The 24,683-nt window shown below is 51.3% G+C and overlaps 1 protein-coding gene, 1 long non-coding RNA gene and 1 pseudogene across 3 annotated transcripts; 2 read left to right on the forward strand and 1 right to left on the reverse strand.

The window, feature by feature from the left end:
* Positions 1-5,836: 5,836 nt before the first annotated feature.
* LOC310746405 lies at positions 5,837-7,846 on the forward strand. Its single transcript, XR_014540707.1, has 2 exons — positions 5,837-6,561; positions 7,391-7,846. It is a non-coding gene; the product is annotated as an uncharacterized lncRNA (long non-coding RNA).
* A 1,066-nt stretch (positions 7,847-8,912) lies between these two features.
* On the reverse strand, positions 8,913-9,278 carry LOC310745286 (ATP synthase subunit e, mitochondrial-like; annotated as a pseudogene). Its single transcript has one exon. The product of its transcript is annotated as an ATP synthase subunit e, mitochondrial-like (transcript).
* A 534-nt stretch (positions 9,279-9,812) lies between these two features.
* LOC310745336 (diamine oxidase [copper-containing]-like) lies at positions 9,813-23,574 on the forward strand. The gene is made up of 5 exons (XM_083577524.1): positions 9,813-9,892; positions 12,199-13,729; positions 15,063-15,351; positions 21,488-21,620; positions 22,177-23,574. Exons 2-5 carry the CDS (start codon positions 12,205-12,207, stop codon positions 22,453-22,455), a joined length of 2,226 nt encoding a protein of 741 aa, XP_083433650.1. The 5' UTR covers positions 9,813-9,892; positions 12,199-12,204; the 3' UTR covers positions 22,456-23,574.
* The last annotated feature ends 1,109 nt before the right edge of the window (positions 23,575-24,683 follow it).

The raw sequence follows: 24,683 nt of genomic DNA on the forward strand, positions 1-24,683 counted from the left end.
GATATGACATTGATCCCAATCGGCTCCTTTAGATGGAAGATGAATGATGGCCTGTTTAGAGACCAAAGAATTGTAAAGAAGGCCCAAAAAACCTTAAAGGATTATTTTGAGATTAATTTGAACACTACGGTGGAAAAAAGAACTATCTGGGATGCAAGTAAAGCTGTGATGAGAGGGTTCTTGATTCAACAGAATTCCTTAAAGAAAAGACTGCAAAATGAAAAGAAAGATAAAATTCTGGAAAGTATCAAAGAGTTGGAGAAGAAGTTAAGATCTAACCCGAAGTCCCAACCGATTCTGAGAGAAATTAAACTTTATCAGGCGCAATATTCCAAGCTGATAAATCAGGAAATAGAATGGAAGATTAAAACAATGAAACAAAAAACTTTTGAATCGGCAAATAAATGTGGGAAACTGCTAGCTTGGCAGTTGAAAAGGAGACAAAGATTAAATACAGTAACAAACTTAGAGGTTGAAGGAAGGAACATTCAGAACCCGGGAGAGATTAGAAAGTGCTTCCAGAGGTATTTTAAAAAGTTATATACTCAAGGGCCACAAGATGAAATAGAGATTACACAATTTTTGGAGAGAAATGGATTAGCAAAGCTGTCAGAAGAAAATAGAACAATTTTAAATGGCAAAATAACACGACAAGAGATTGAACAGGCCATCCTGAGTCTGAAACAGGGCAAATCACCAGGGCCAGATGGACTGACCTCTAACTACTATAAGACATTGAAGGATTATTTGATACAACCTTTGTTGGAGGTCAGTAATGAAATAATGGAGGGGAAGAAGGCGCCTGAATCGTGGAAAGAAGCATTTATCACATTGATTCCAAAGTCAGAAACTGAAAAGACACAACTCAAGAATTACCGTCCCATCTCCCTTTTAAATGTGGATTACAAAATATTTGCAGATGTTTTGGCACGAAGATTTAAGAAAGTTTTAAGTGAGATAATCCATAAAGACCAGGCAGGCTTTCTCCCGGGCAGACATATGTTTACTAACACAAGGAACATCATAGACATATTGGAACTTTTACAAACAAACATAAACACTAAAGCAGTTTTAATTTTTATAGACGCGGAGAAAGCCTTTGACAACATATCTTGGAAATTTATGAAGGGGAATTTAAAAGAAATGGGAGTGGGACGGGGGTTTGAGAACGGGATTGAGGCAATATATTCAGAACAAAAGGCTAAACTGATAGTTAACAATGTGGTTACAGAAGAGTTTAAAATTGAAAAAGGTACACGACAAGGCTGCCCGATTTCCCCATTACTGTTTATTTCGGTTCTGGAAGTGCTCCTGAATATGATTAGGGGGGACCGGTTGGTGGAAGGGATTCAGGTCGGAGCGAAACAATATAAACTTAAAGCTTTTGCAGATGACCTAGTTTTGACATTACAGGAGCCGGAGTCTAGTTTGAAAAGAGTTCTACAACTGATTCAAAACTTCGGTCGAGTGGCAGGATTTAAGTTAAATAAGCAAAAAACTAAAGTTTTGGGGAAAAACATGACAGATATTGAGTTGGAACAGCTTCAGAAAGAGACAGAACTAAATGTGGTTAAAAAAGTTAAATACCTAGGGGTAAACATAACAGCAAAAAATCTGAGTTTATTTAAAGATAATTATGAAAAATGTTGGTCAGAGATTAAGAGAGACTTGGATAGTTGGTCAAGACTAAAACTTTCTTTGTTAGGCCGAATAGCTGCCATCAAGATGAATGTATTGCCAAAAATGTTATTTTTGTTTCAGACACTGCAGATTGTAGACAAGACAGAGTGTTTCCGGAAGTGGCAGAAAGATATTTCTAAATTTGTCTGGCAGGGCAAAAAGCCCAGAATCAAATTTAAAATATTAACAGATGCGAAAGAAAGAGGGGGCTTTGCCCTGCCAGATTTAAAGTTGTATTATGAAGCTGCAGCTTTCTGCTGGTTGAAAGATTGGTTACTTCTTGAAGATACGGATGTCTTGGATTTGGAAGGTTTTAATAATGCGTTTGGATGGCATGCATATTTATGGTATGATAAAGCTAAGATAAATAAGGCCTTCAAGAACCATATTGTCAGAAAATCAGTTTTTAATGTCTGGACAAAATATAAAGACTTACTGGAGAATAAAACTCCGAGGTGGCTGTCACCCCTGGAGGCTAAGGCTCGGAAAAGAGCCAATATGGAGGCCAACTGGCCAAAATATTGGGAGATAATAGAAAAGGATGGTGACAACTGGAAATTGCAGAGTTTAGAAAAGATGAGAGATAAAGTGCGAGACTGGTTACACTATGCTCAGATTAAAGAAGTGTTTAAAAATGACAAAAAGTTAGGATTCCAAGTGGAAAAGTCAAAGTTAGAAACTGAACTGTTAGAACCTAAGACTAAGGTACTTTCAAGAATGTATAACTTGCTGCTGAAATGGAACACACATGACGAAATGGTAAAATCAACAATGATAAAATGGGCGCAGGATATTGGGTATAATATTATGTTTGAAGATTGGGAAAGGTTGTGGACCTCTGGGCTGAACTTCACTGCATGTAATGCGTTGAAGGAAAATGTGATGAAAATGATGTATAGATGGTACATGACCCCTGTTAAACTGGCTAAAATATACCATTCGTCTGATAGCAAATGTTGGAAATGTAAGGAAAATGAAGGAACATTTTTTCACCTCTGGTGGACCTGCCCTAGAGTGAAGGCCTTTTGGGAGAAGATATATAATGAATTAAAAAAGGTGTTTAAATACACCTTTACTAAGAAACCAGAGGCCTTTCTCCTGGGTATTGTCGGCCAGAGTGTGTTAAAAAAGGACAGAACATTCTTTTTGTACGCAACAACAGCAGCAAGAATATTAATTGCCAAGAATTGGAAAACTCAGGAGCTACCCACTGTGGAAGAATGGCAGATGCAACTGATGGACTATATGCAATTAGCCGAGATGACCGGCAGAATTCGAGACCAGGGAGAAGAAAGGATGGAAGAAGACTGGAGGAAATTTAAGATTTATTTACAAAAATATTGTAATTTGGCTGAGTGTTGAATTGGATGCCAGTGCAGACAATTGTCTACCATTAAATTAGATTTAAGGCTGAATTATATGTCAAACCAAATTAAGATTATTAATTAAGATGAGTTAAATGATAATTTGTTTGAAATTAATTTAATAATGATGTAAGTGTATGCGGGAGGTGTGGGGGAGTCCCATGTAACAATTGAGAGATGTTAAATGGACAATGATAAGTTGTGCTTATCTAATATATGCTTTATTTGAAAACTTCAATAAATATATTATAAAAAAAAAATACAATACACTCAGAATCTATCTTATAGCAAGATAGTCCCTTTGTCCTCTCTTGGCTGAGAGCCAAGAGGGCATCTTAGATGTTTCCTCTTCGAAGGAAAATGGCAGAGAGAGAGAATGGCTGCCTGCCCTGTGCTTTTATCATTTACCTGCAGAGGTGAGGCCACACCCACCTCTGGTCACATGCGGAGGAAGTCCGTCCCCAGGAAGTTTACCTGCTTACTGGACAGACATCCCTCCCCATGTTCTAACATGTACACTCTAGGAATGTTGTCATTGACTGCTTCTGTGTTTACATCCCACAATTTTATGGGGTGCAGCGGTTAGAGAGTCAGGCCAGGACCTGGGAGGGCAAGGTTCAAATCCTCCCACTCAGCCATGAAGATCAGTGGGTGGCCTTGGGGGCCAGTAAGGCCTCAGCCTGACCTATTTCCTGGGGTGGTTGTGGGATAAGATGGGGAGGAGGAAAGCTAGGTATGCTGCTTGGAGGAGAAGAGAGATATAAATGCAGCCCATCAATCAAATACGTGACAGGTGACACAATTTGGCCGCAAAGCCCTTGCCCCTTCAGGCGAAGCCTTCTGAGGGGACTTCTTGTGGGAGTGGAATTGTAGAGCTGGAAGGGGACCCCAAAGGTCATCTAGCCCAACCCCCCGTTTGAAGGAATTTACTGGTTGGAAGGAATTTATAATTTGAAGGAATTCTATAAAGATTCTCTATTGCGTAGGTACACGGTCATTGTGTTGCATAGACGTTGCTGACATTCTCTTTGCAACACAGGGGTTTGTTTGGTTACATACTGCTGTACGAACCCCCGGGAAAGCAGGAATCTCCGTGAAAGAATCCAACCTCTGCTTCAAAACCCTCGAGGAAGCATGGTCCACCCCCTGCCAAGGGAGACCGTTCTGACTGCCATAACTTGAGGCCGTGGGTTCGAGTCCTACCCTCTGGAGCAGAAAAGAAGCTTGCTCCATCTGCCATGTGGCAGCCCTTGAGATATGGGAAGGTGGCTCTCCTGTCTCCTCTCAGTCTCCTCTTCTCCAGGCTAAACATCCTCAGCTCCTTCAACCGTTCCTCATCAGGCTTAGTTTCCAGACCCTTCATCATCTTGGTCGCCCTCCTCTGCCCACCTTCCAGCTTGTCAGCATCCTTCTTAAATTGTGGTGCCCAGAACTGGACACAGGATTCCAGGCGTGGTCTGACCAGGGCAGAAGAGGGGGGACGGACTATGACCTCGCTTGACCCGGACACAAGACCTCTGTTGATGCAGCAGAGAAAAGCATTCACCTTTTTGGGGGCAAATTTGATGAGCATCTCCTCAGTTCCTTCATCCAAATCATTTATAAAGACGTTGAACAACAATGGACCCAGGACAGAACTTTCACCCCCCCCCCAATTTGTCACTTTTTCCAGGATGGAGGACAGAGCATTGGGCTGTTAGCCCTCCCTAGCCCCTTCCTCCACAGATTCTCTTTTAACCCTTTCCTAGCGTTCCTGCTTAAAGGTAAAGGGACCCCTGACCATTAGGTCCAGTTGCGGATGACTCTGGGGTTGCGGCGCTCATCTTGCTTTCTTTGCTGAGGGAGCCGGCGTACAGCTTCCGGGTCATGTGGCCAGCATGACTAAGCCGCTTCTGGTGAACCAGAGCAGCACACGGAAATGCCGTTTACCTTCCCGCCGGAGTGGTACCTATTGATCTACAGTGGTGCCTCGCAAGACAAAAATAATCCGTTCCGCGAGTCTCTTCGTCTAGCGGTTTTTTCGTCTTGCGAAGCAACCCTATTAGCGGCTTAGTGGATTAGCGCTATTAGCGGTTTAGTGGCTTAGCGGCTATTAAAGGCCTAGCGGCTTAGCGGCTAAAAGGCTATTAGCGGCTTAGCGGCTTAGAAAAAGGGGGGGGAGCGAAAAAAACCGCAAGACTTGCAAGACGTTTCCGTCTTGCGAAGCAAGCCCATAGGGAAAATCGTCTTGCGAAGCAACTCAAAAATGGAAAACCCTTTCGTCTAGCGGGTTTTTCATCCTGCGAGGCATTCGTCTTGCGGGGCACCACTGTACTTGCACCTTGACGTGCTTTTGAACTGCTAGGTTGGCAGGAGCAGGGACTGAGCAACTGGAGCTCACCCCGTTGAGGGGATTTGAGCCGCCGACCTTCTGATCGGCAAGTCCTAGGCTATGTGGTTTAACCCACAGCGCCACCCCCGTCCCGTGGCAATACTATTTGTGCAGAATAAACACCACCCATCAAACACAACCGGTCTTCCCTGCTGTTGCTGCTTCTCCTGTTTGTGGTCTGCAAATGACACGTCACTGTTAACAGAATCACAGACTGTGGAGTCCTCTAGGCCAGTGTTCCCCAACCTTGGGCCTCCAGCTGTTTTTGGACTACAACTCCCATCATCCCTCGCTAGCAAGACCGGTGGTCAAGGATGATGGGAATTGTAGTCCAAAAACAGCTGGAGGCCCAACAAGAGGGAGACAGATTAAAACTGCAGAGTTTTGAAAAATTAAAAAACAGAGTGTGAGACTGGCTCCACTATTATCAAATAAAGGAGGTATTTAATTTGGATAAAAAACTAGGCTTCCAGGTGGAAAAAAATCAAAATTGGAAACAGAATTGCTAGACCCTAAAGTTAAGAATTTGTCAAGGATGTATAACTTGCTGTTGAAATGGAATACTCAGGATGAAATGGTGAAATCTGCTATGATTAAATGGGCACAAGATGTTGGACATAATATTATGATGGCTGCCTGGGAACAGTTGTGGACCACAGGTATGAAGTTTACGGCATGTAATGCCTTAAGAGAGAATATTATGAAAATGATATACAGGTGGTACATGACCCCAGTCAAGCTTGCAAAAATCTATCATTTGCCCGATAATAAATGTTGGAAATGTAAAGAAACTGAAGGTACATTCTTTCACCTTTGGTGGACGTGCCCAAGGATTAAGGCTTTCTGGGAGATGATATATAATGAAATGAAAAAGGTATTTAAATATACCTTCCTGAAGAAACCAGAGGCCTTTCTCCTGGGCATGGTTGGCCAATTGGTGCCAAAGAAGGATAGAACTTTCTTTATGTATGCCACAACAGCAGCAAGAATACTTATTGCAAAGTACTGAAAGACACAAGATCTACCCACCCGGGAAGAATGGCAGATGAAGGTGATGGACTATATGGAGTTGGCGGAAATGACTGGCAGAATCCGAGACCAGGGAGAAGAGTCGGTGGAAGAAGATTGGAAAAAATTTAAAGTATTGTCAGAGGCTCAGGAGCAGAAGAGCAGGGGAGAGAGCAAATAGCGGAGGAGAGGAATCAGAGGGGAGCGTAGGGGAATATGACAGTGGCCCGAGAGATTCCATGAGCTTCTCCAGCGAATCAGAAGATTCCCAGGAGGGGGCGCCTATGGTAAGGGCGAGGAGAGTCCCAGGGGGGACGCTCCATAAACAAGGAACCAGAGGGGAGTCCCAAGGGAGTAGCGGAGGATCAGGACCAGTTCCCCCACCAGAGCACAGTGGGGGGGAAGAGTCACATGAGTCAGGACCAGCTTCTCCTCCAGCGGGGAGAGAAGATGAGTCAGGGGTAACCACGCCCCCATCGGGGAGTGGGGAAACGGAGGGAAGGCCAGGTCCAGCTAGCCTCCCCGAAAGAGGGAGCAGTGACACAAGTGTAACGGTCAGAAGGAAAGTGGGAGGCTGCGCGCGCGCGCCAAGTTCAAATGTGGAGGAGCGCGGGACAGCAGAAAACCCGGATTGGGAGCCAGGTCCTAAAGCCCGAAGGAGGGGGGGAGAAGAGTCAGGGGACTCAGCGTCAGAAGAATCTAGGAGGGCTGAAACTCCGACTAGCAGGAGGACCCAGAGAAAGAAGGAACAGAGGAAGAGGTGGAGTAAGGCTAGAATCTTAAGCTGGTGTCAGGGGGGAGGAGATTCAGATGGGACTTCTACGGTCTAAGGCATAGACGTAGCGTTGCGCGCTGCGCATCTGCAAATGAAACTGAACTTCAATAAAGACTTTTTTACTTGAGGAAGAAGCAGCGTTGGTCTTGTGTGAGCTGGGACCTTGGGCAGCGCTGACAAGTATATTTACAGAAATATTGTAAAATAAATGAATGTTAGAAGGATGCTGGAAAGAAGTTATATGGCTTTAGCAGAAATGTTATAAAGAATTAAGTAAAAATAGATTGTTAACGGGTCAAAGCGTAAAATTTAAGGTTAAATTGCGTTAGATAAATTATGGAACAAAATTTGAGAAAGAGGGAAAGGACTTGCTGAAACAACTAATTGAATTAGAATACAAAAAAGGGAGGTGTGAGGAAGTCAAGGAAACAAGTAAATGAAAGATAAATATATGAAAATACTGGATGGGTTTTTTAAAAAAATGTTTGTGTTTTTTAAATGTTTTTGTTTTTTCTTTTGTATTGTTTTGCTGTATTGTTGTTTTTTATTGTATTTTCTTTTTTTTGAAGTATTGTAACTTTTTATTGTTTGTTTTTCTTTTTTCTGTAATTGTTAAACTTTAATAAATATCATTTTAAAAAACAACAACAGCTGGAGGCCCAAGGTTGGGGAACACTGCTCTAGGCCCCCTGCTTGCAGCGCAGGCATCTCAGCCCAAGCATCCATGACGAGTGGCCAGCCAACCTCTGCTTCAAAACCTACAAGGAAGGAGAAGCCACTTCCTTCTCAGTCTCTTCCACGGACGATTCCCACAATTTGCCTTGTGTTTCCTTTGCATTGAAATTTCGCAGGTAGCAAAAAGAGTCGAGCGAAGACCGCTGCCTGATGTCAAGTGGCAGGGAGTTCCAAAGTGTAGCTGCTGCCTCCCTGAAACATCAGTTTCTTACCAGTGTGGAAGGGGTATAATGTGGTGCCTGAAAAAGTGCTAGTTTTTTCCTTTTTGAATCCGGTACTGGGGTCAGGTGGGTGGCAGGAGTGAGGTTGTATCCCTCCAAAAGTGGCAGTCCGGGCAAAAGAGGGGAAATGCAGAGCTGCTGAGTTGACTCCTTCCGTATGGTGGTCTGTCTCCAAGACAAAATCCACACCGCTGGAGGGGGCAGCCTGCTTTTGTGAGAATTCACCGCACCCTGAACAAGTCAGGGGGCTTGCGTGGGCCCCCTCTGCCATCTCAGTCTGCCACCACACTCAGTCTGCGTGGGGAAAGGGCTTAGGGGTCTTGGTGGACCACAAGCTTGACATGAGTCCACCGTGTGATGCATTAGCAAAAAAGGCGAAAGTTATTCTAGGCTGCCTCAACAGACGTCTAGTCTCCAGATCAAGGGAAGTCATAGTCTGGCTCTCTTCTGCCTTGGTCAGACCACACCTGGAGTCCTGTGTCCAGTTCTGGGAGCCACAATTTAAGGAGGATGTTGACAAGCTGGAAGATGGGCAGAGGAAGGTGACCAAGATGATCAGGGGTCTGGAAACTAAGCCTTATGAGGAGCAGTTGAAGGAGCTGGATATGTCTAGCCTGGAAAAGAGGAGGCTGTGAGGAGATACGGGAGCCACCTTCCAGTATCTTAAGGGATGTCACGTGGAGGAGGGAGCAAGTTGCAAGAGAGGAGATTCTGACTAAACATCAGGAAGAACTTTCTGACAGTCAGATTCTCCCCCCCCAGCAACTGTTTATTGATGTAAATAAGTTTGTATTTGACACTTGAGATCAACTACTTCAAAACGTCATACATTGGATATTAAAAGGTGAAGATGAAGATCAGCAGGTTTATTTCAGCACTGAATCATCCTTAGCGTCTGCCAGTGCTTTTGCAGTTCGTTCCTTTTCTTGACGCTTCTCTCCTCCTCTGCTTCTGTTCTCCTTTCCTCCTCAGCAATAGGCTTCCAATAGTCCTTTCTTTTCTTTCCGCGGACTATCCCAATGAGCAGTGCAGAATACCTGCCGAACTTGATCAGCGGGGAAGCCTCCGCCGGCAGGATCATCTTGCCTTCTCCTCCTCCGACCGCGAAGGAAGAAGTGACGTCCCTGCCAGGGATTCTTGAGTTGCGATTCCTGCCCTGCAGGGGGTTGGACGAGATGACCCCTTGGTTCTATGACCCTACGATGTCCTTATTCCCCGGGGTCTGCCCTTTCCTAGGAGCCCCCTGGGGAAGGGGACCCTCCACCGTCCTGGGCAAGATCCAAACCACGGGAGAGAGGAGACCCAGCTGCCCTGGGAGGCCACCCTCTTGTAGCTGCTGCTGCTGCTGCTGCTGCCGCTGCTGACCCACCCTCGCGGGGTGGGGGCTCTCCTTTTTCTCCTCGCCCCCCTTTCAGGTCCAAAACATTTTTCCAGGGTGGATCCTGAGCCCTGGATCACAGGAGGCATTGAAAAGAACTTTTGAGCAGCTTTTTTGCCAGGCCTGGGTGCCCGCCCTGCACCCTGCCAGCTCCCAGGAGCTCTGGGAGCACCCCCCCCCCACCTCCAGGCACCTGCTACTCAGCCCCACCCACTGCCCAGCAGCAGCCAATCGCTGCCTCTCTCGGCCAGCCTTCCCCGCCCCTCCCTCCTTCTCCCAGGTATGATAGCTCAGGGCTGCCCTCAGGAGCGCCCAGCCTAAGCAGCCCTGAGAGGAGAGCAGAGCCCAGGAGCTGGACAGGTAAGGGGCACCTCTAGGGAGGGGGCTCCGGGGATCCAACTCAGAGCCAGGGCTGCACCCCTGCTCCAGAGGTGCCCCCCTTACGCAACGCCCCCCCCCCGGGCAGCACAGAGGGGCAAGGAGGGTCAAAGCTCCAGGGAGGGCATTTGTCTGGTTTCCTTAGGAAGGAGACCAGGGAACGAGGGCACCTTCGCTCCTGCCAAGTCCAGGATGCCCCATATGGCACGGGAGTCTGTGGTTTTCTGTCCCAGACGGGGCTCATTCCTGACATGCAAGCGGACAGGTTTTCTCTAATATGCGAGTGCTGCCCTGTTAACACTGGGATTTGCAGGCCCTTCCGAAACCCCCCTGGGCCTCCCCCTTCTGCTGGTCACCCCGTTTCTCTCCCCCCGCTGCTGGTCTGACCCTGGAGGCATCTGAGGGGGACATGGTCTGGGGATCCCACTTGCTTCGGAGTCACGCTTTCGGGTTCAAAGACTTCCAGCTATTACTCAGGGCTGAGGAAAAGGCACTCTGCACGTGCTCAGGGGAAAAAACCACACCCCTTCCTGGATATATTTGCTATTTCTATAGCACTTCAGAGTTCCGCAAAAAGCGAAGAGTCAGGCAGGCCCTCCAAAAATATCTCGTGGCCCGTTGCAAAGTGGCGACCCTGCCGTCAGAGCGGATTCTCTCCAAGGTTGGGAGAGGGAGAGGCGAGGCATTGCGTGGCGAGGGGTGAGCTAGATGGCCCTTGGGGTCCCTTCCGACGCTATGATTCCCTGAGACCCTCCAGGCCTCCTCTTCCCATTACGACCCTCCCCAAGATCTCCGTTTCACCCGCTATCAAAGTAAAGCAAGAAAACAAGGGAGATGTTGCAATATCTGAATTCAGATAAGTTGTCTAAAAGATGAAAACAAAACCCTCGTTCTGCGCTTTACAGCAGATTGAAGTCCACAGACTTTTACCCCGGGAGATTCCGGCCGCAGCGGCTCAGCTCTGATCAGGAGGCGCTGCCAGCAGTGGCGTAGCGTGGGGGGTGCAGGGGGGCCAGCCGCACCGGGCGCAACATCTGGGGGGGGGGCGCTCGCACTCGCAGTGCTAAAATCAGTGCTAAAATCCACGGGTTAGGGGGCGCAAATTACTTGCCTTGCCCCGGGTGCTGACAACCCACGCTACGCCACTGGCTGCCAGGCAGTTCACATTCAGCAAAGCGGGAGAGGAGGTCTTGCAAAGCTTTGCGCTCGGCTCCGTCGGGGCGGCCCCAAAGCTGAGCTTCCCTGTCGAGCAAAGCGCCTGGCCGAACTGCTCAGCTCTGCTTCGCGGTGCCACCAGTGGGAGAATTTCTCCCACCGCAAGTAGCGGGGGTGGGGCTGATCCAGACTTGGGATGGCAGCATGCAAGGCAGGGAAGGGTTAAAGACCCTCTAGTGATCCCTCTGTGGGCGCTGCCCCCCCCCCGCCCAAAAGAAACCCATTCATACGATAGCTACTTGTAGGGAGGTTTCCGTGTCCAAACTGGATCGGAGACTTCACCCTTAATTAAAACCAGAGTTTTCTGCTGGCTCTTGACGACTTCGAGTGGGACAGGGCCCTGACTTCCACGCGGGAAGAATATCCCGGGTTCACTCGGCAAGGGCATCTCCAACTTGGGAGGAGCAAGACCCTTGCTTGATGCGGGGCAGGTTTTAATAGGTAGGAGACGATATACTAATTCGATTCATCCCTCCAGGCACCCACATTTGTGGCCTGGGTAGCGGTAAACACCCCCCCCCCCTAGCCACAGAATTGAAGAAGGTTGTGCAGCCGTCTATTTAGCCGGCTAGGATGCGAGCTGGCTCTCCCTTTTCATGTACCCGACTCTACCAATTACATTTTCTGTGGTCTGAGTCTCTGCCAAGTAGCAAGAACATCCTTGCTGGACTGCCATCTCCCACACTTGAGACCCCGAGAGTTGAGGCTGCCACTCAGTGTAGCCAAGACTAAGAAGAAGAGGAGGAGTTTGGATATCCCGCTTTATCACTACCCGAAGGAGTCTCAAAGCGGCTCACATTCTCCTTTCCCTTCCTCCCCCACAACAAACACTCTGTGAGGGGAGTGGGGCTGAGAGACTTCAGAGAAGTGTGACTAGCCCAAGGTCACCCAGCAGCTGCATGTGGAGGAGCGGAGACGCGAACCCGGTTCACCAGATTACGAGTCCACCTCTCTTAAGCACTAGACCACACTCCGGGGTCAGACTCTGGAGAAAGACTGGGGCCCCGGATCCTGCCCCGACCCCACTTGCTGACGCCTCCCCCCTTTCTGACGCCTCCCTCTTTCTCCCGCAGGGCGAGATGTGGTCCTCTGCTTTGGCCATCCTCGGCTTCCTGGCCGCCGCCGCCTCTGGCCAACCCCCGCAGCGCCACGAGGGGGTCTCCATCTTCTCCGACTTGACTCCGGCGGAGCTGCGGGCCGTCTGCGACTTTCTGCTGGGCCGGCCCGAGCTGGGCCTCCAGGCGGATCCAGAACCCTCCCTGGCCAAGAACAGCCTCTTCCTGGTGGAGCTCTTGACCCCGAAGAAAGGGCGCGCCTTGCAGTACCTGGAGTCCGGGGAGCGCCGCCCCCGACGCCGGGCCAGAGCCGTGGTCTTCTTCGGGGCCGAGGCGCAGCCCAATGTCACCGAGTACGTGGTGTGGCCCCTGCCCGCGCCCACCTCCTACCGGCCCTGGGGGAAGCCGGCGCCCTTCGAGGCGCGGCCGATGTCGCAGCTGGAGTTCGGGCTGCTCTCGCAGCGGCTGGCGGAGAGCCTGGCTCCGCTGCAGCAGTTCCTGCTGGACGCCTCGGGCTTCGGCTTCGGGAACTGCGGCGACCGGTGCCTGACCCTGACGGAGGTGGCCCCGCGGGGCCTGGCCTCGGGCGAGCGCCGCACCTGGCTGATGCTCCAGCGCTTCGTGGAGGGCTTCTTCCTGCACCCGGTGGGGCTGGAGGTCCTCCTCGACCACCGGGAGCTCGACCCGAGCCTCTGGCAGGTGCAGAAGCTGTGGTACAACGGGCGCTACTTCAGCAGCGCCGAGGAGCTGGCCCAGCTCCACGCCTCGGGCGCCGTGCCCGTCGTGCCTCTGCCGCCGCACCCGGACGAGAGCCTCTTCTCCACCTTTGTGCCGCGGGGGAGCTTCTCGGCGGGGCCCCCGACGGACGCGCACGGCGCCAAGGTGTGCGAGCCGCAGGGCCGCCGCTACTCAGTGCGCGACAACCTGGTGGAGTACAGCGGCTGGAGCCTGGCCTTCCGCCTGCGCACGTCCACGGGGCTGCAGCTCTTCGACGTGCGCTTCAACGGGGAGCGCGTGGCCTACGAGGTGAGCGTGCAGGAAGCCGTCGCCATCTACGGGGGGAACACGCCGGCCGCCATGCAGACCAAGTACATCGACGTGGGCTGGGGCATGGGCTCCGTGACGCACGAGCTGGCGCCCGGCGTCGACTGCCCCGAGGGGGCCACCTTCCTGGACGCCCACCACCTGTACGACGCCCCGGGCCCCGTGCGCTTCCCGCGCGCCCTCTGCGTCTTCGAGCTGCCCACGGGGGTCCCTCTGCGCCGCCACTTCGACAGCGACTTCCGCGGCGGCTCCCACTTCTACGCGGGCCTCGAGGGCGCCGCGCTGGTCCTGCGCACCACCTCCACCGTCTACAACTACGACTACATCTGGGACTTCCTGCTCTACCCCAACGGGGTGCTGGAGACCAAGGTGCACGCCACGGGCTACCTGCACGCCTCCTTCTACACGCCGGAGGGGCTCCGCTATGGGAACCGCCTGCAGGAACATCTGCTGGGCAATATCCACACGCACCTGGTGCACTACAAGGTCGACCTGGACGTCGCAGGTGGGACCCTCGCTCGCGGGGGGAGTCGGGGAGGCCCTAAGCCCAGTCCATCCTCAGTCGCCCCCCTTCCCCTTTCCCGCTACGGAACAGGCCGAGCTCCGAGGAATTGCACCTGTTTGCAGCTGTGGCTGCTTTTATAGCATCGTAGAGGCGGAAGGGACCCCCAGGGTCATGTAGTCCGCCCTCTGCAATGCAGGAATCACAGAACCCTCGGCAGGGGGTGACTCCACGCCTCCCCCGAAGGAGAGCCCGCCGCCTCCCAAGGGTGTCCGTTCTGCTGTCGAGCATCCCTTGCCATGAGGGTCACGTCTGAAGAAGAGCCAGGCGCCCCCCCCCCGGTCGGTGAAAGGGAAGGGGCGGCTGTGATGTTCTCGCAAGCCGCTCTCCTCGCCCCTCGCCCAGGTCCAGAGTCTCCGGGGGCAAGAGGCGCCTCGTTCTGTCCTCAGGCAACCCCGGGAGATAACGCTGGACTCTCGAAGGCCAAGCGGGGAGGGAGGGGGCTCTGCGGCCAAGCCCCGTCCTTGACCCCCTGGAGAGGAGCTCGAAGGCAGGCAGGCAAGGGGGAGGTCGCAGCCTCTGCCTCCAAGCGCCAGGGCGAGCTGTCCCCCCCCCCCGCCTCCCAGTCACTCTGGAGGCTCCATCGCAAGGTCTGCAGAACAGAGCAGAGGGGTCTCCCCGCCCCCCAACTCTGCTTCTTGAATTTGTAGGGCAGCAGTTACCATTTTTTTGGGGGGACGCCCGCTTGGTTCCATCAACTTACTCCCCGTGCCCCCTACCCTACAAAAAGCATTATACTCAAAATATTGGCCTGCGCAACCATCTCAGGAAGATAAGCATAGAATCAGGGAATGATAAAGTTGGAAGGGACCTCGACGGTCATCTAGTCCAACCCCCTGCAAGGCACAACGTAATAAAATTCAAACAGGGACAATTCATTGCACATTTACGCAAACTCCGATAAAAACTGATGAGTTTAACTAATTCAACAAAATTGGTGCGCTTCATTCAGCGACTGCAGCTTTTCCAAGCCCGGTCGTTTGCACCTGCAGCGCCCCCTGCCCCGTTGCGCCCCCAAGGATTCCCGCTTCCCCCTTGGGGAACCCTTGTTGTGAGAGGGGAACCTTTTCCTCCCTCCTGCTGCTGGAGCTGCCCCCGCCGGCTCTCCTGGCCCGCTGCAAACTGCATGCCCCTCGGGGCAGAGGAGGAACCCTGGGGCTGGCCCCTTTTGCCGTGCCAGGCGCCCTCCTTGGCCTTAGCGAGCCCCCCCGCACCCTCAGGGCCCCCTCCCCTGCCGGTTCTCCTGACCCCCGTCCCCCCTGCTCTCCCCCGGCAGGCCTGGAGAACAGCTTCGAGACGCTGGACGTGGCTCTGGAGAACATCTCTCTGCCCTGGGAGCCGAGCCAGCCGCTGGTGCAGCCGCGCCTGGAGCCTCAGCCGCGGCTCCGCGAGCGCCAGGCCGCCTTCCCCTTCGGCAAGCCGCTGCCCCGCTACCTGCTCTTCGGCAACCCGGCGAAGCCCAACCGCTGGGGCCACCGGCGCAGCTACCGCCTGCAGCTCAGCTCGCACGCCGACCGCGTCCTGCCCCGCGGGTGGCAGGAGGAGCGCGGCATCACCTGGAGCAGGTGAGGCCCGGCAGGTGGGGCGGGCGGGGCAGGCAGGTGAGCTGGGACGCCGAGAGGGAGGGCAGCCCCCACCCCACTTCCCAGCCGAAGGGAGCGGCGGGTCGCCCACGCCTGGAGATTCTCCGGAGTGGACGGGACGGTTTCACTCCCGCCGTCGGGCGAGGGAGCGGCAGGCGGATCTGGCCAGAAAGAAGGCTGGAAACTGGTGGCAGGTGGGAGGCAAGAATTGCTCGCGAGAAGCCGCTGCTGGACAGCCCCGTGGGGACGGCGGTGCTCTGGCGCTGGGCTCCTGCTTCAGAGAAGCATGGGATTCTAGCGTGGGAAGGGACCCCGAGGGTCAACTAGTCCAACCCCAGCAAGGCAGGGATATGCAGCTGCCCCACATCAGGATGGAACCTGCAACCTTGGAATTATCAGCCCCTCTCTCTAACCAAGGGAGCTATTCAGGATTGAGCTTCATTAACCTGTAACCCCAAAATTTAGGATCTCCTCCAAACTGGTGCCAAAGGTATGTATTTGTTTTGTGCCCATTTGGACCGGAAATTCTGCATTTTGTACTCCCCCCAAAACTGAGTAATTAACATAGCAAACGGGGGTTCCAGGTTAACATCCCAAAATCCAGCATGGTCTGATCCCCCCCCCAAAAAATTACATTTTATTGAAGCTTGCTGCTTGCCTGTGGGTTTAAGAACCTAAGGAGAGCCTGCTGGATGAGTGTTGGGATACTGCCAGGGAGATAAAGCCCATCATGGCCCCCACGTCGTCTCCGGACGTCCATCGATCTCCCGTAGATAGGCAGTATCAGCAATTAGCGACACGAGCTCCAGAAAATAGCTTGCCACATTCTAGAACTGATGCGTGCTCTATCAGCAGATAATGCACAGTGAAAGATGCACGCAGGAGAGCATTTTCCAAGTTTATTCAGCGTTGGTCAGAACAAAGAAGAAACATGACTGCCTGCTTCGGTCTGCTCAGGCAGAGAGAAACGAAAGCAAAGACACAACAGAAACATCCTGTGAACAGGAAATACGTAGACTCTGTGATTCACAAAGCCTGCTCCCTTTTAAGGTGGAATGGAAATATCCTAACATCCTCCCCCTTTCCGTGTAACCTGTAGTACCTGTGGTTCAACCCAATTGCAACCTCTGTACATAAACCTTAAGTTGTTCTCTGTTAACAACCTTAGACAACAGATCAGCAGGAATTTCATTTCCTGGCATGTAGGACACCTGAATGAGTCCTTTCTGAATACACTCTCTTGCACGATGTAGCTTAATCAGCAAGTACTTGGTTCTTTGCTTGCAACTCTCTGAGTTCAGCAAAGCCAAACAGGATCTATTGTCTTGATACACTTGTATAGGACATTTCACAGAAACTCCGATGTCCTTAAACAGTTGCATCAACCACTCACAATCCATGAGTGAAAATGACAGAGCATTGAGTTCTGCTTCACAGGAACTTAGGCTAACTGTCGTCTGCTTTTTGCACAGCCAGTCAAACAAACAGTGGTTGTACATGTAGCATACTCCAGAAGTGCTTGTACCATCCGTGGTGTCACTTCCAAAACTAGCATCTGCAAAGATTTCAAGACCTCCAGTCTTCTGACTGGTGAACCTCAGCCTGTAGTGCATAGTCCCTTTCAAATACCGGGCTATGCGCTTCAGAGCTTTCCAATCCTGAACAGTAGGATTGTTAGCATGTCTGCTAAGCAGGTTAGTGCTTACAGCTATGTCAGGTCTTGAGCATCTAGCAATGAAATTCAACTTGCCTAGAATGCATCTGTACAGCGTAGTGTCAGAAAACGCTTCAGCAGTACTATCTATCTGGTAACCTGTCACCATCGGTGTGTCTGCTGGGTTTGCATAAACCAAATTCAACCTGGTTAATACATCAGCAATTTTCTGTGTTTGGTGTACCAGAAAATTACCTGCTTGGTCCCTCTCCACCTGCAGAGAAAGATAGTTGGATACCTCACCAAGATCCTTCATGTCAAAGTGCTCCTTCAGCTGAGCTAGGGTGCTTTGGTACAAAGCCTGATTCTTCTAAAACATCAGAAGATCATCAACAAAACATAAACAATACAGTTTGTTTTGCCCCTCCTCCTTGACAAACACACATGGATCAGCTTTGCCCTGGTGAAAACCTAGAGAAAGCAATGTCTCAGTGAGTTTTGTGTTCCAACACCTGGCACTCTGCTTGAGACCATATAAGGATTTCCGAAGTTTACAGACCATTCCCTTCTGTATCTGCATCCCGTCAGGTGGAAGCATGTACAGCTCCTCCCCCAAAATCCCGTACAAAAAAGCTGTATTAATGTCATGCTGGGAAACATGCAGTTTCTCCTCTGCAGCTATCTTGAGCATCAGCCGAATGCTCTCATATTTGACGGTGGGCGAGTAGGTCTCGTGGTAATCCTGTCCTGGTACCTGTGAAAAACCTCTGGCAACCAATCTGGCTTTGTGTCTGACAGCCTTGCCATTCTGGTCTGTCTTGGCCTTGAAGACCCATTTGCTGCCAACCAGTCTCATCCCTGGGACTACTGGGACTAGCTCCCAAGTTTGGTTCCTGTTCAAGGAATCAACTTCAGCCTTCATGGCATTAAGCCAAGGCTCAGCATCTTTAGAGGTTAGCTCCTGAACCTCTTTGAAGCTTGAAGGTTCCCACACCTTCTCTGAGCTACTAAGAACAGCAGTTGCCGTCTTAGCAAACTCATCAGCAAATCTCTTTGGACGTCTGCCTTTGGTTGCCCTTTCAGACCTGCGTACTAGACGCAAGTCTTCTGGACTCATCTCCTCCTTCTTAGGAGAAAAATGACCAATGGTGAACAGTGGTTCCTCCAGGTCATTGTCAGACGCATCAGATGGTCTGACTGAGGCCTTTGCGCTCTTGTAGTCTGCTGTGTCATCACTGTCACTGACACCAGCAGCAGCGCTGCCCACTGAGCTGGAATCCGAACTCTGATCATCATCATCATCATCCTCAGCTTCCTCTTCTGCCTCAACACCATCTGCCTTTTTCACATCACCTTCATCCTCCTCTGGGTAACTCTGGAAAATTCCCACATTTCCCCCCCACTTAGGATTGTACTCAACACTCTTTGTGAACTTAATGGACTTAAGAGTCAGTTATCCATACCCTGTATGCTCCTTTTTCGTACCCCATGAACAAACCATGTGCCCCACGCTTCCCAAGCTTGTTGCTCTGTGGGGTGTGTACCCACATGTCAGAACCAAAGATTCTCATGTGCTTGACGTTAGGTTTCTTACCAAACATCTTCTCATAGGGAGTACAACCAATAGGTGATGACAGTCTGCGATTAAAAGTATAAGCAAACGTCGACAGAGACTCCCCCCAAAACTTCTCAGGGAGATTGGCATCATGCAACAAGGTTTTCATGCCTTGAAGCAATGTTTGCTTTGCTTGCTCACAAACCTCCCATGGGGATCCAGGACTTGAGAGGCTATGCTGGATTCCCTTCTCAGTCAGGAAAGCTTCAAACTGCCGAGAAGTGAATTCAGCCTCTCGATCAGTAAACAAACAGCCGATACGTTTACTGTGAACATTCTCCAACCAAGCACAGAATGCCTTGAACCTAGGAAACGCTTGCGATTTCTGCTCAAGCATAAACACAGAATGTACCTGGAAAAAGAATCAATTAGAACCATGAAGTACCTTGCTCCACCCAAAAAGGGCGCAAGTGGACCAACCAGGTCTGCGTGGACCAGCTGGTAGGGTTTGGAAGCCTGCCTGCTAGACTCCTTGCCTTTTGGAGCAACCTTCACCTTGTTCTCTGCACAAGTTACACATTTCATGTGAAACCTACAGGGTTTGATGTTCAAACCCTCAACCAACCCAGGCATCTTGGCCAGCGCTTGCCAAGACATGTGACAAAATCTTCGATGTGCTTCATGAATGCATCCTGCATGAAGAACCTTGTTAGTTTGTGCAACACAACAAGAATCATTATTAGACACAGCAACAGCACCATTGTCATCATAAGTTATACAGAACAAACCATCTATAAACTTTGCATGCAAAATGTCCTCTTTGCCTTTCCTGATGACACAGACGCTCCTCTTGAAGGAAATCTCAAAGCCACGCCCAGTCAGCTGTGGGACACTGAGCAAATTGTCTGCAGCACCTGGAACATAAAGTACATCTTTGATGGTAGTGTGCAGTCTTGCCAGTTTTACAGTCCCTTCTCATGCGATTTGCAACGTCTTTCCATCTGCCAGGTGGATCTCTCCATCTTGAGGCTTGAAGGAGATAAAAAGATGCCGATCCTTTGTTAGATGGCGGGTGCATCCAGAATCTATAATAAACCTGGCCTTGGCCTTTGGAGCAGCTTTTCTGGCAAGCAAAACCTTGTTTTCCACCAGCGTGGGCTTTTGCTGCTTGCCCCCCTGCTCCTGGCCATCAGACTTGCCTTTAGCCTTTGGTGAAGCTGTGCCAGCAAACAAAGCCTTGTTTTCCACTGGCGTGGGCTTTTCACCCCCCTTCTGCTTCGGGCCATCTGCAGGCATCTGTCTCTGTTTACCTCTGGCCTTCCGGCCTCTGCAAAGATGACCTTGGCTCTCATGGGAAAGAGAGCCCTCAGCTGCTGACTCCTTGGCTCCCCCTGGAGGCTGGAATGCTGCCTGGGATGACATCACAGTCAGCTCCCCCTGCAGCTTGCAACCGGTGCCCTCAGCATCCCTGCATTCACTCGCATTCTGGGAAACAGCCAGGACCTCCAATGCAGTCAAACTCTGGGCTGGGATGACCGGCAGATGAGCTACTTTCAAAGCATTCCACATCTGACGTGCAGTCGTGTTGCCAGCTAGCGTTTTAATTTCCTCCAGAGAGACGGATAAGACTATTACGTCCATGGCCCTCGAATCTCGGGCCTTCCATCTATCTGTCAGAGGAACTGGAGGGGCTTCAGACACAGTATGTCACACTCCAAACTGACGCAGCAAACTCTCACACCATTTTGCCCAGGTCTCATAATTGTGCCGATTTAACTTTGGGCACTCAGCAGCTTCAGAAGCTTGTAAAAACTCCATTCCAGCTCTTCACTTGAGCCGTGAGCCTTGTTCACTTCAGAGGCTCCTTATCTTGGCTCCCATTAATCATGAAGCCTGCTTGGCTCGACTCCCAGGCCAATTAGCCGTCTCCGGACGTCCATCGATCTCCCGTAGACAGGCAGTATCAGCAATTAGCGACACGAGCTCCAGAAAATAGCTTGCCACATTCTAGAACTGATGCACGCTCTATCAGCAGATAATGCACAGCGAAAGATGCACGCAGGAGAGCATTTTCCAAGTTTATTCAGCGTTGGTCAGAACAAAGAAGAAACATGCCTGCTTCGGTCTGCTCAGGCAGAGAGAAACGAAAGCAAAGACACAACAGAAACATCCTGTGAACAGGAAATACGCAGACTCTGTGACTCACAAAGCCTGCTCCCTTTTAAGGTGGAACGGAAATATCCTAACAATGAGGTCCATCCGCTCCAGCCCCCTGTTCTCACTGTGACCGGCCAGATACCCCAATGGGGAACCTGCAGAGAGCCTCTCTCCCCTCCTGGCATTCAGAATCATCTCTGCCTCTGAGTGCGGAGGGCAGAGGAGAGCCCCCCTGGCTGGGAGCCAGCACTAGATCTCTCCTCCATGAGCTCAAGAATCCCTGATTAAATATCTGCTTAGAATCCTCCGAGAATGGAGAGCCCCCCACTTTCAAGGGAGCCTGCCCCCCTGTGGAACAGATGGGGAGAAGGGAGCCTCCTTGATTCAGCGCATGGGGAGGCAAACTAAAGCCCGGGGGCCAGATCCAGCCCAATCACCTTCTCAATCCGGCCCACGGATGGTCCAGAAATCAGCGTGTTTTAACATGAGTAGAATGTGTCCTTTTATTTAAAATGCTCCTCTGGGTTATCTGTGGGGCATAGGAATTCGTTCATCCCCCCCCCCCCCAGTATAGTTCAGTCCTCCACAAGGTCTGAGGAACAGTGGACTGGCCCTCTGCTGAAAAAGTTTGCTGACCCCTGATCCAGCGGGCAGGAGGTGTTGGGTGCCTGGGTTTGGTCTGGCCTCTCTTTGATGGGGTGGGCTCAGGGGCACCCATGCCCGGGGACTGAGGGGTCGTGTCCCTCCGGCAGATACCCCTTAGCAGTGACCCAGCATCACGACAACGAGGACACCAGCAGCAGCCTCTACATCCAGAACGACCCCTGGAGCCCCACGGTCAGCTTCAAGAACTTCCTGCAGAACGACGAGAGCCTGGAGAACCAGGTGAGGGCGGCCTGGGCGTGGGGGGCAGGAAGAGGAGCAGCAGGGCGGCTCACTTGGGGTTTTGGGGGGAGAACACACAGAGATCCAGGCCAGGGCAGGCAGATTCATGCTCCGTGATGCTCCCAGGACATTTCCAAGCACAATTCAAAGTGTTCGTGCTGACCTTGAAAGCCCTCAACGGCCTCAAAGGCCCAGTATCCCTGAAGGAGTGTCTCCACCCCCATTGTTCTGCCCGGACGCTGAGGTCCAGCGCCGAGGGCCTTCTGGCGGTTCCCTCCCTGCGAGAAGCAAAGCTACAGGGAACCAGGCAGAGGGCCTTCTCAGTGGTGGCGCCTGCCCTGTGGAACGCCCTCCCATCAGATGTCAAAGAGAAAAATAACCACCAAACTTTTAGAAGACATCTGAAGGCAGCCCTGTTCAGGGAAGTTTTTAATGTTTGATGCATTACTGTATTCTAATATTTTGTTGGAAGCCGCCCAGAGTGTCTGGGGAAGCCCAGCCAGGTGGGCAGGGTATAAATAATAAATTATTGCGATTATTATTCTCTCTCCGGCAGGACCTGGTGGCCTGGGTGACGGTGGGCTTCCTCCACATCCCCCACGCGGAGGACATCCCCAACACGTCCACGCCGGGCAACGTGGTGGGCTTCTACCTGCGACCCTTCAACTTCTTCGATGAAGACCCCTCTGTGGCCTCGCTTCGCACCGTCATCGTGCGCCCCTCTGAGCCTGGGGGCAGGTCTGGGGTGCATGTCCAGCGCTGGACCCCGAACGACCCCATGCCCTGCGTCTCCCAGGAGCCCTTCAGCTACAATGGCACCTACTGGCAGGTGTAGCCCAGCCCCAGGCAGGATTGGCCCCATCTTCTTCCTCTCCACCCCTCAAACCCCAACCCCAGACATTGACCTCTCCTCCTCGGCACTCCTGGCTTGCACCAAAGCCCACCCCCCAGATCCAACCCCTCCCCCCCCGACTTCAGGCTTCCTGTGCACCTCAGACCCAGGCAGGGGGGCACCTGGGTGAAGGAGGGGGGCTGCCCCTCTAACATGAGGCAACTGATTTCCTGGGGCACAAAATCAGTTTCATATTAGGAAATTTTTTGAGGGTGGTCAGCCTCCTGCACCACACACCTGTTTGAGAGTAAAGACAGCCAGCAGGAAGGACTTCTCCAGATGAGAAGGATGCAGGAAGGGCATGTGCTGGATCAGGCCCATCTAGCCAAGCACCTTGTCCTCACAGGCCCTGAGCAGATGCATCCATGCCGTGGAGTTTGCTGCCATGGGACGTGGTGTAGCAGAAACCCCCCCCCCCAATCATTCAGCTTGTACAAACTTCACACACACTCACACTCACACACTGCATACGCTACGCTTCTGTTATAAATTAATAGAAAATCAACCATACATCGGATTTGCACTGTTCCACTTTTATTTTACTCCATGAAGGAAGGACTACAAAATGGGGAAGGTTTGATACAGGCCAGCCATAATCCTTGAGCATCCCAGTACATCCACAGGAGCCCGGCCTAGTTGCTATGCCAACCCTTATGGTCCCAGACAGAAGACCATCAAGATCCCAAAGAACTTGCATATGGGAGTGGATTCAGCACGGACTGGAACAGAGGACAATAATCAGCTCTTCCCTCTGGGGGCAGGAAACTGCAAACTCCCCTCTATCACCTGGAAAGTACTCATGGGGAGGGGGAAAGGGGGAACCAGCCAGGTGACAGGACACTCAGGTTACCACCACAACTCCTCCCTCCACCCCTCCTTTCTGTGATGTAGGTGTGATGCTTCTGGGGGTGGTCTTGATCTACGGGAGGGGAATTTCAAAAGTCTTTATAAGGCCTTGCACAGCATTTTTTCTGGGTCCTTCCTCTCTCCTGCAAGTGAGGGGAGCACCCTGTTGCAACAGTTCAATAAAGGCCAAGCCTACAGGCTGCTGTTTTGCTCCAAGTAATCCTGGTTCGTGTCTTTGTTTTTGTCCAAGGGAGCCCTCGGATTTTCCGTTAACAGTTGGCAATACCGTGTGTGTCAGTGGCTTGAGCAAATTGCTAGAGAGGAGGAGGGGGGCAGGTGTGCCAGCAGTTACTACTCACAGGAGCAAAGTAGAACCTCCATGTGCCGAGAGGGTCTACCACTGAGCACTGTCCTCTGGGGACACAGCAGGGAGGAGGACCTGATGCCCACAGGCCCAGCTTGTGGGGCTCCCCAAAGCACTGGGCGCTGGACTCAAGTGATTTTTCCTGCTCCAAATGTCCACTTAGTTATATGTAAAGGTCCTAAAATAACTAGTTGACTAAGAGCATGAGAAGAGCATGTGCTGGATGGGCCCGTGGCCCATCTGGTCCTGCATCCTGTTCTCCCAGTGGCCAACCAGGTGCCCCCAAAGGGAAGCCCACTAGCAGGTTTTGAACTCAAGACCCTCTCCCCTCTTGTGGCTCCCGGCGACTGCTGTTCAGAAGCGTTGCTGCCTCTGAGTGTGGCGGGCAGAGCAGAGCCCTCCATGAATGGGTCTGACCCCCTTTTAAAGCCATCCAGCCCCCACAGTCTCCTGCTGCAGGGAGTCCCACAGTTTAACTTCTTGGATCCATCCTGACAACTATTTAATTAAAAGTCTTACGGTGACTCCAGTGGTTTTCTTCACCAGCTTCACACATCTGGAAGGGGGGAGCGAAATCCCTTTCCTGTCTCCTTCTCCTGTTTTCCAAGTTCACAGAAGAGTCCACCTCAGAGTCTTTCCCAAGCAGACGATGGATTTTACCTAACTCTCAGAAGAGAGTCTTGCAATCCATCTGGGCAATCCATCTGATGTAGGGACCTACATCAGACACCTGGGGGCGCACAATAATCTCCCAGAAGAATCCCTATGGGGCAGTGGCTGACCTACATTTTAATAATAATAATAATAATAATAATAATAATAATAATAATAATAATTTTATTTATACCCCACCCTCCCCGGCCAGAGCTGGGCTCAGGGCGGCTAACACCAATAAAATTACAGTAAAAACATAATGGGGGGGAACCAATTTAAAATACAGGTTAAAATGCAATTTTATATG

The sequence above is a fragment of the Podarcis filfolensis genome (genome assembly GCF_964270895.1).
Source record: "Podarcis filfolensis genome assembly, chromosome: 12".
NCBI classification, from domain to species: domain Eukaryota; kingdom Metazoa; phylum Chordata; class Lepidosauria; order Squamata; family Lacertidae; genus Podarcis; species Podarcis filfolensis.

Bases quoted from the DNA above. Each gene is read 5' to 3' on its own strand.
- LOC310745336 (XM_083577524.1), top strand. From the start codon at position 12,205: ATGTGGTCCTCTGCTTTGGCCATCCTCGGCTTCCTGGCCGCCGCCGCC. The intron at 13,730-15,062 runs GTGGGACCCTCG...CTCCCCCGGCAG, and splicing joins GGTCGACCTGGACGTCGCAG to GCCTGGAGAACAGCTTCGAG. The intron at 21,621-22,176 runs GTGAGGGCGGCC...TCTCTCCGGCAG, and splicing joins ACGAGAGCCTGGAGAACCAG to GACCTGGTGGCCTGGGTGAC.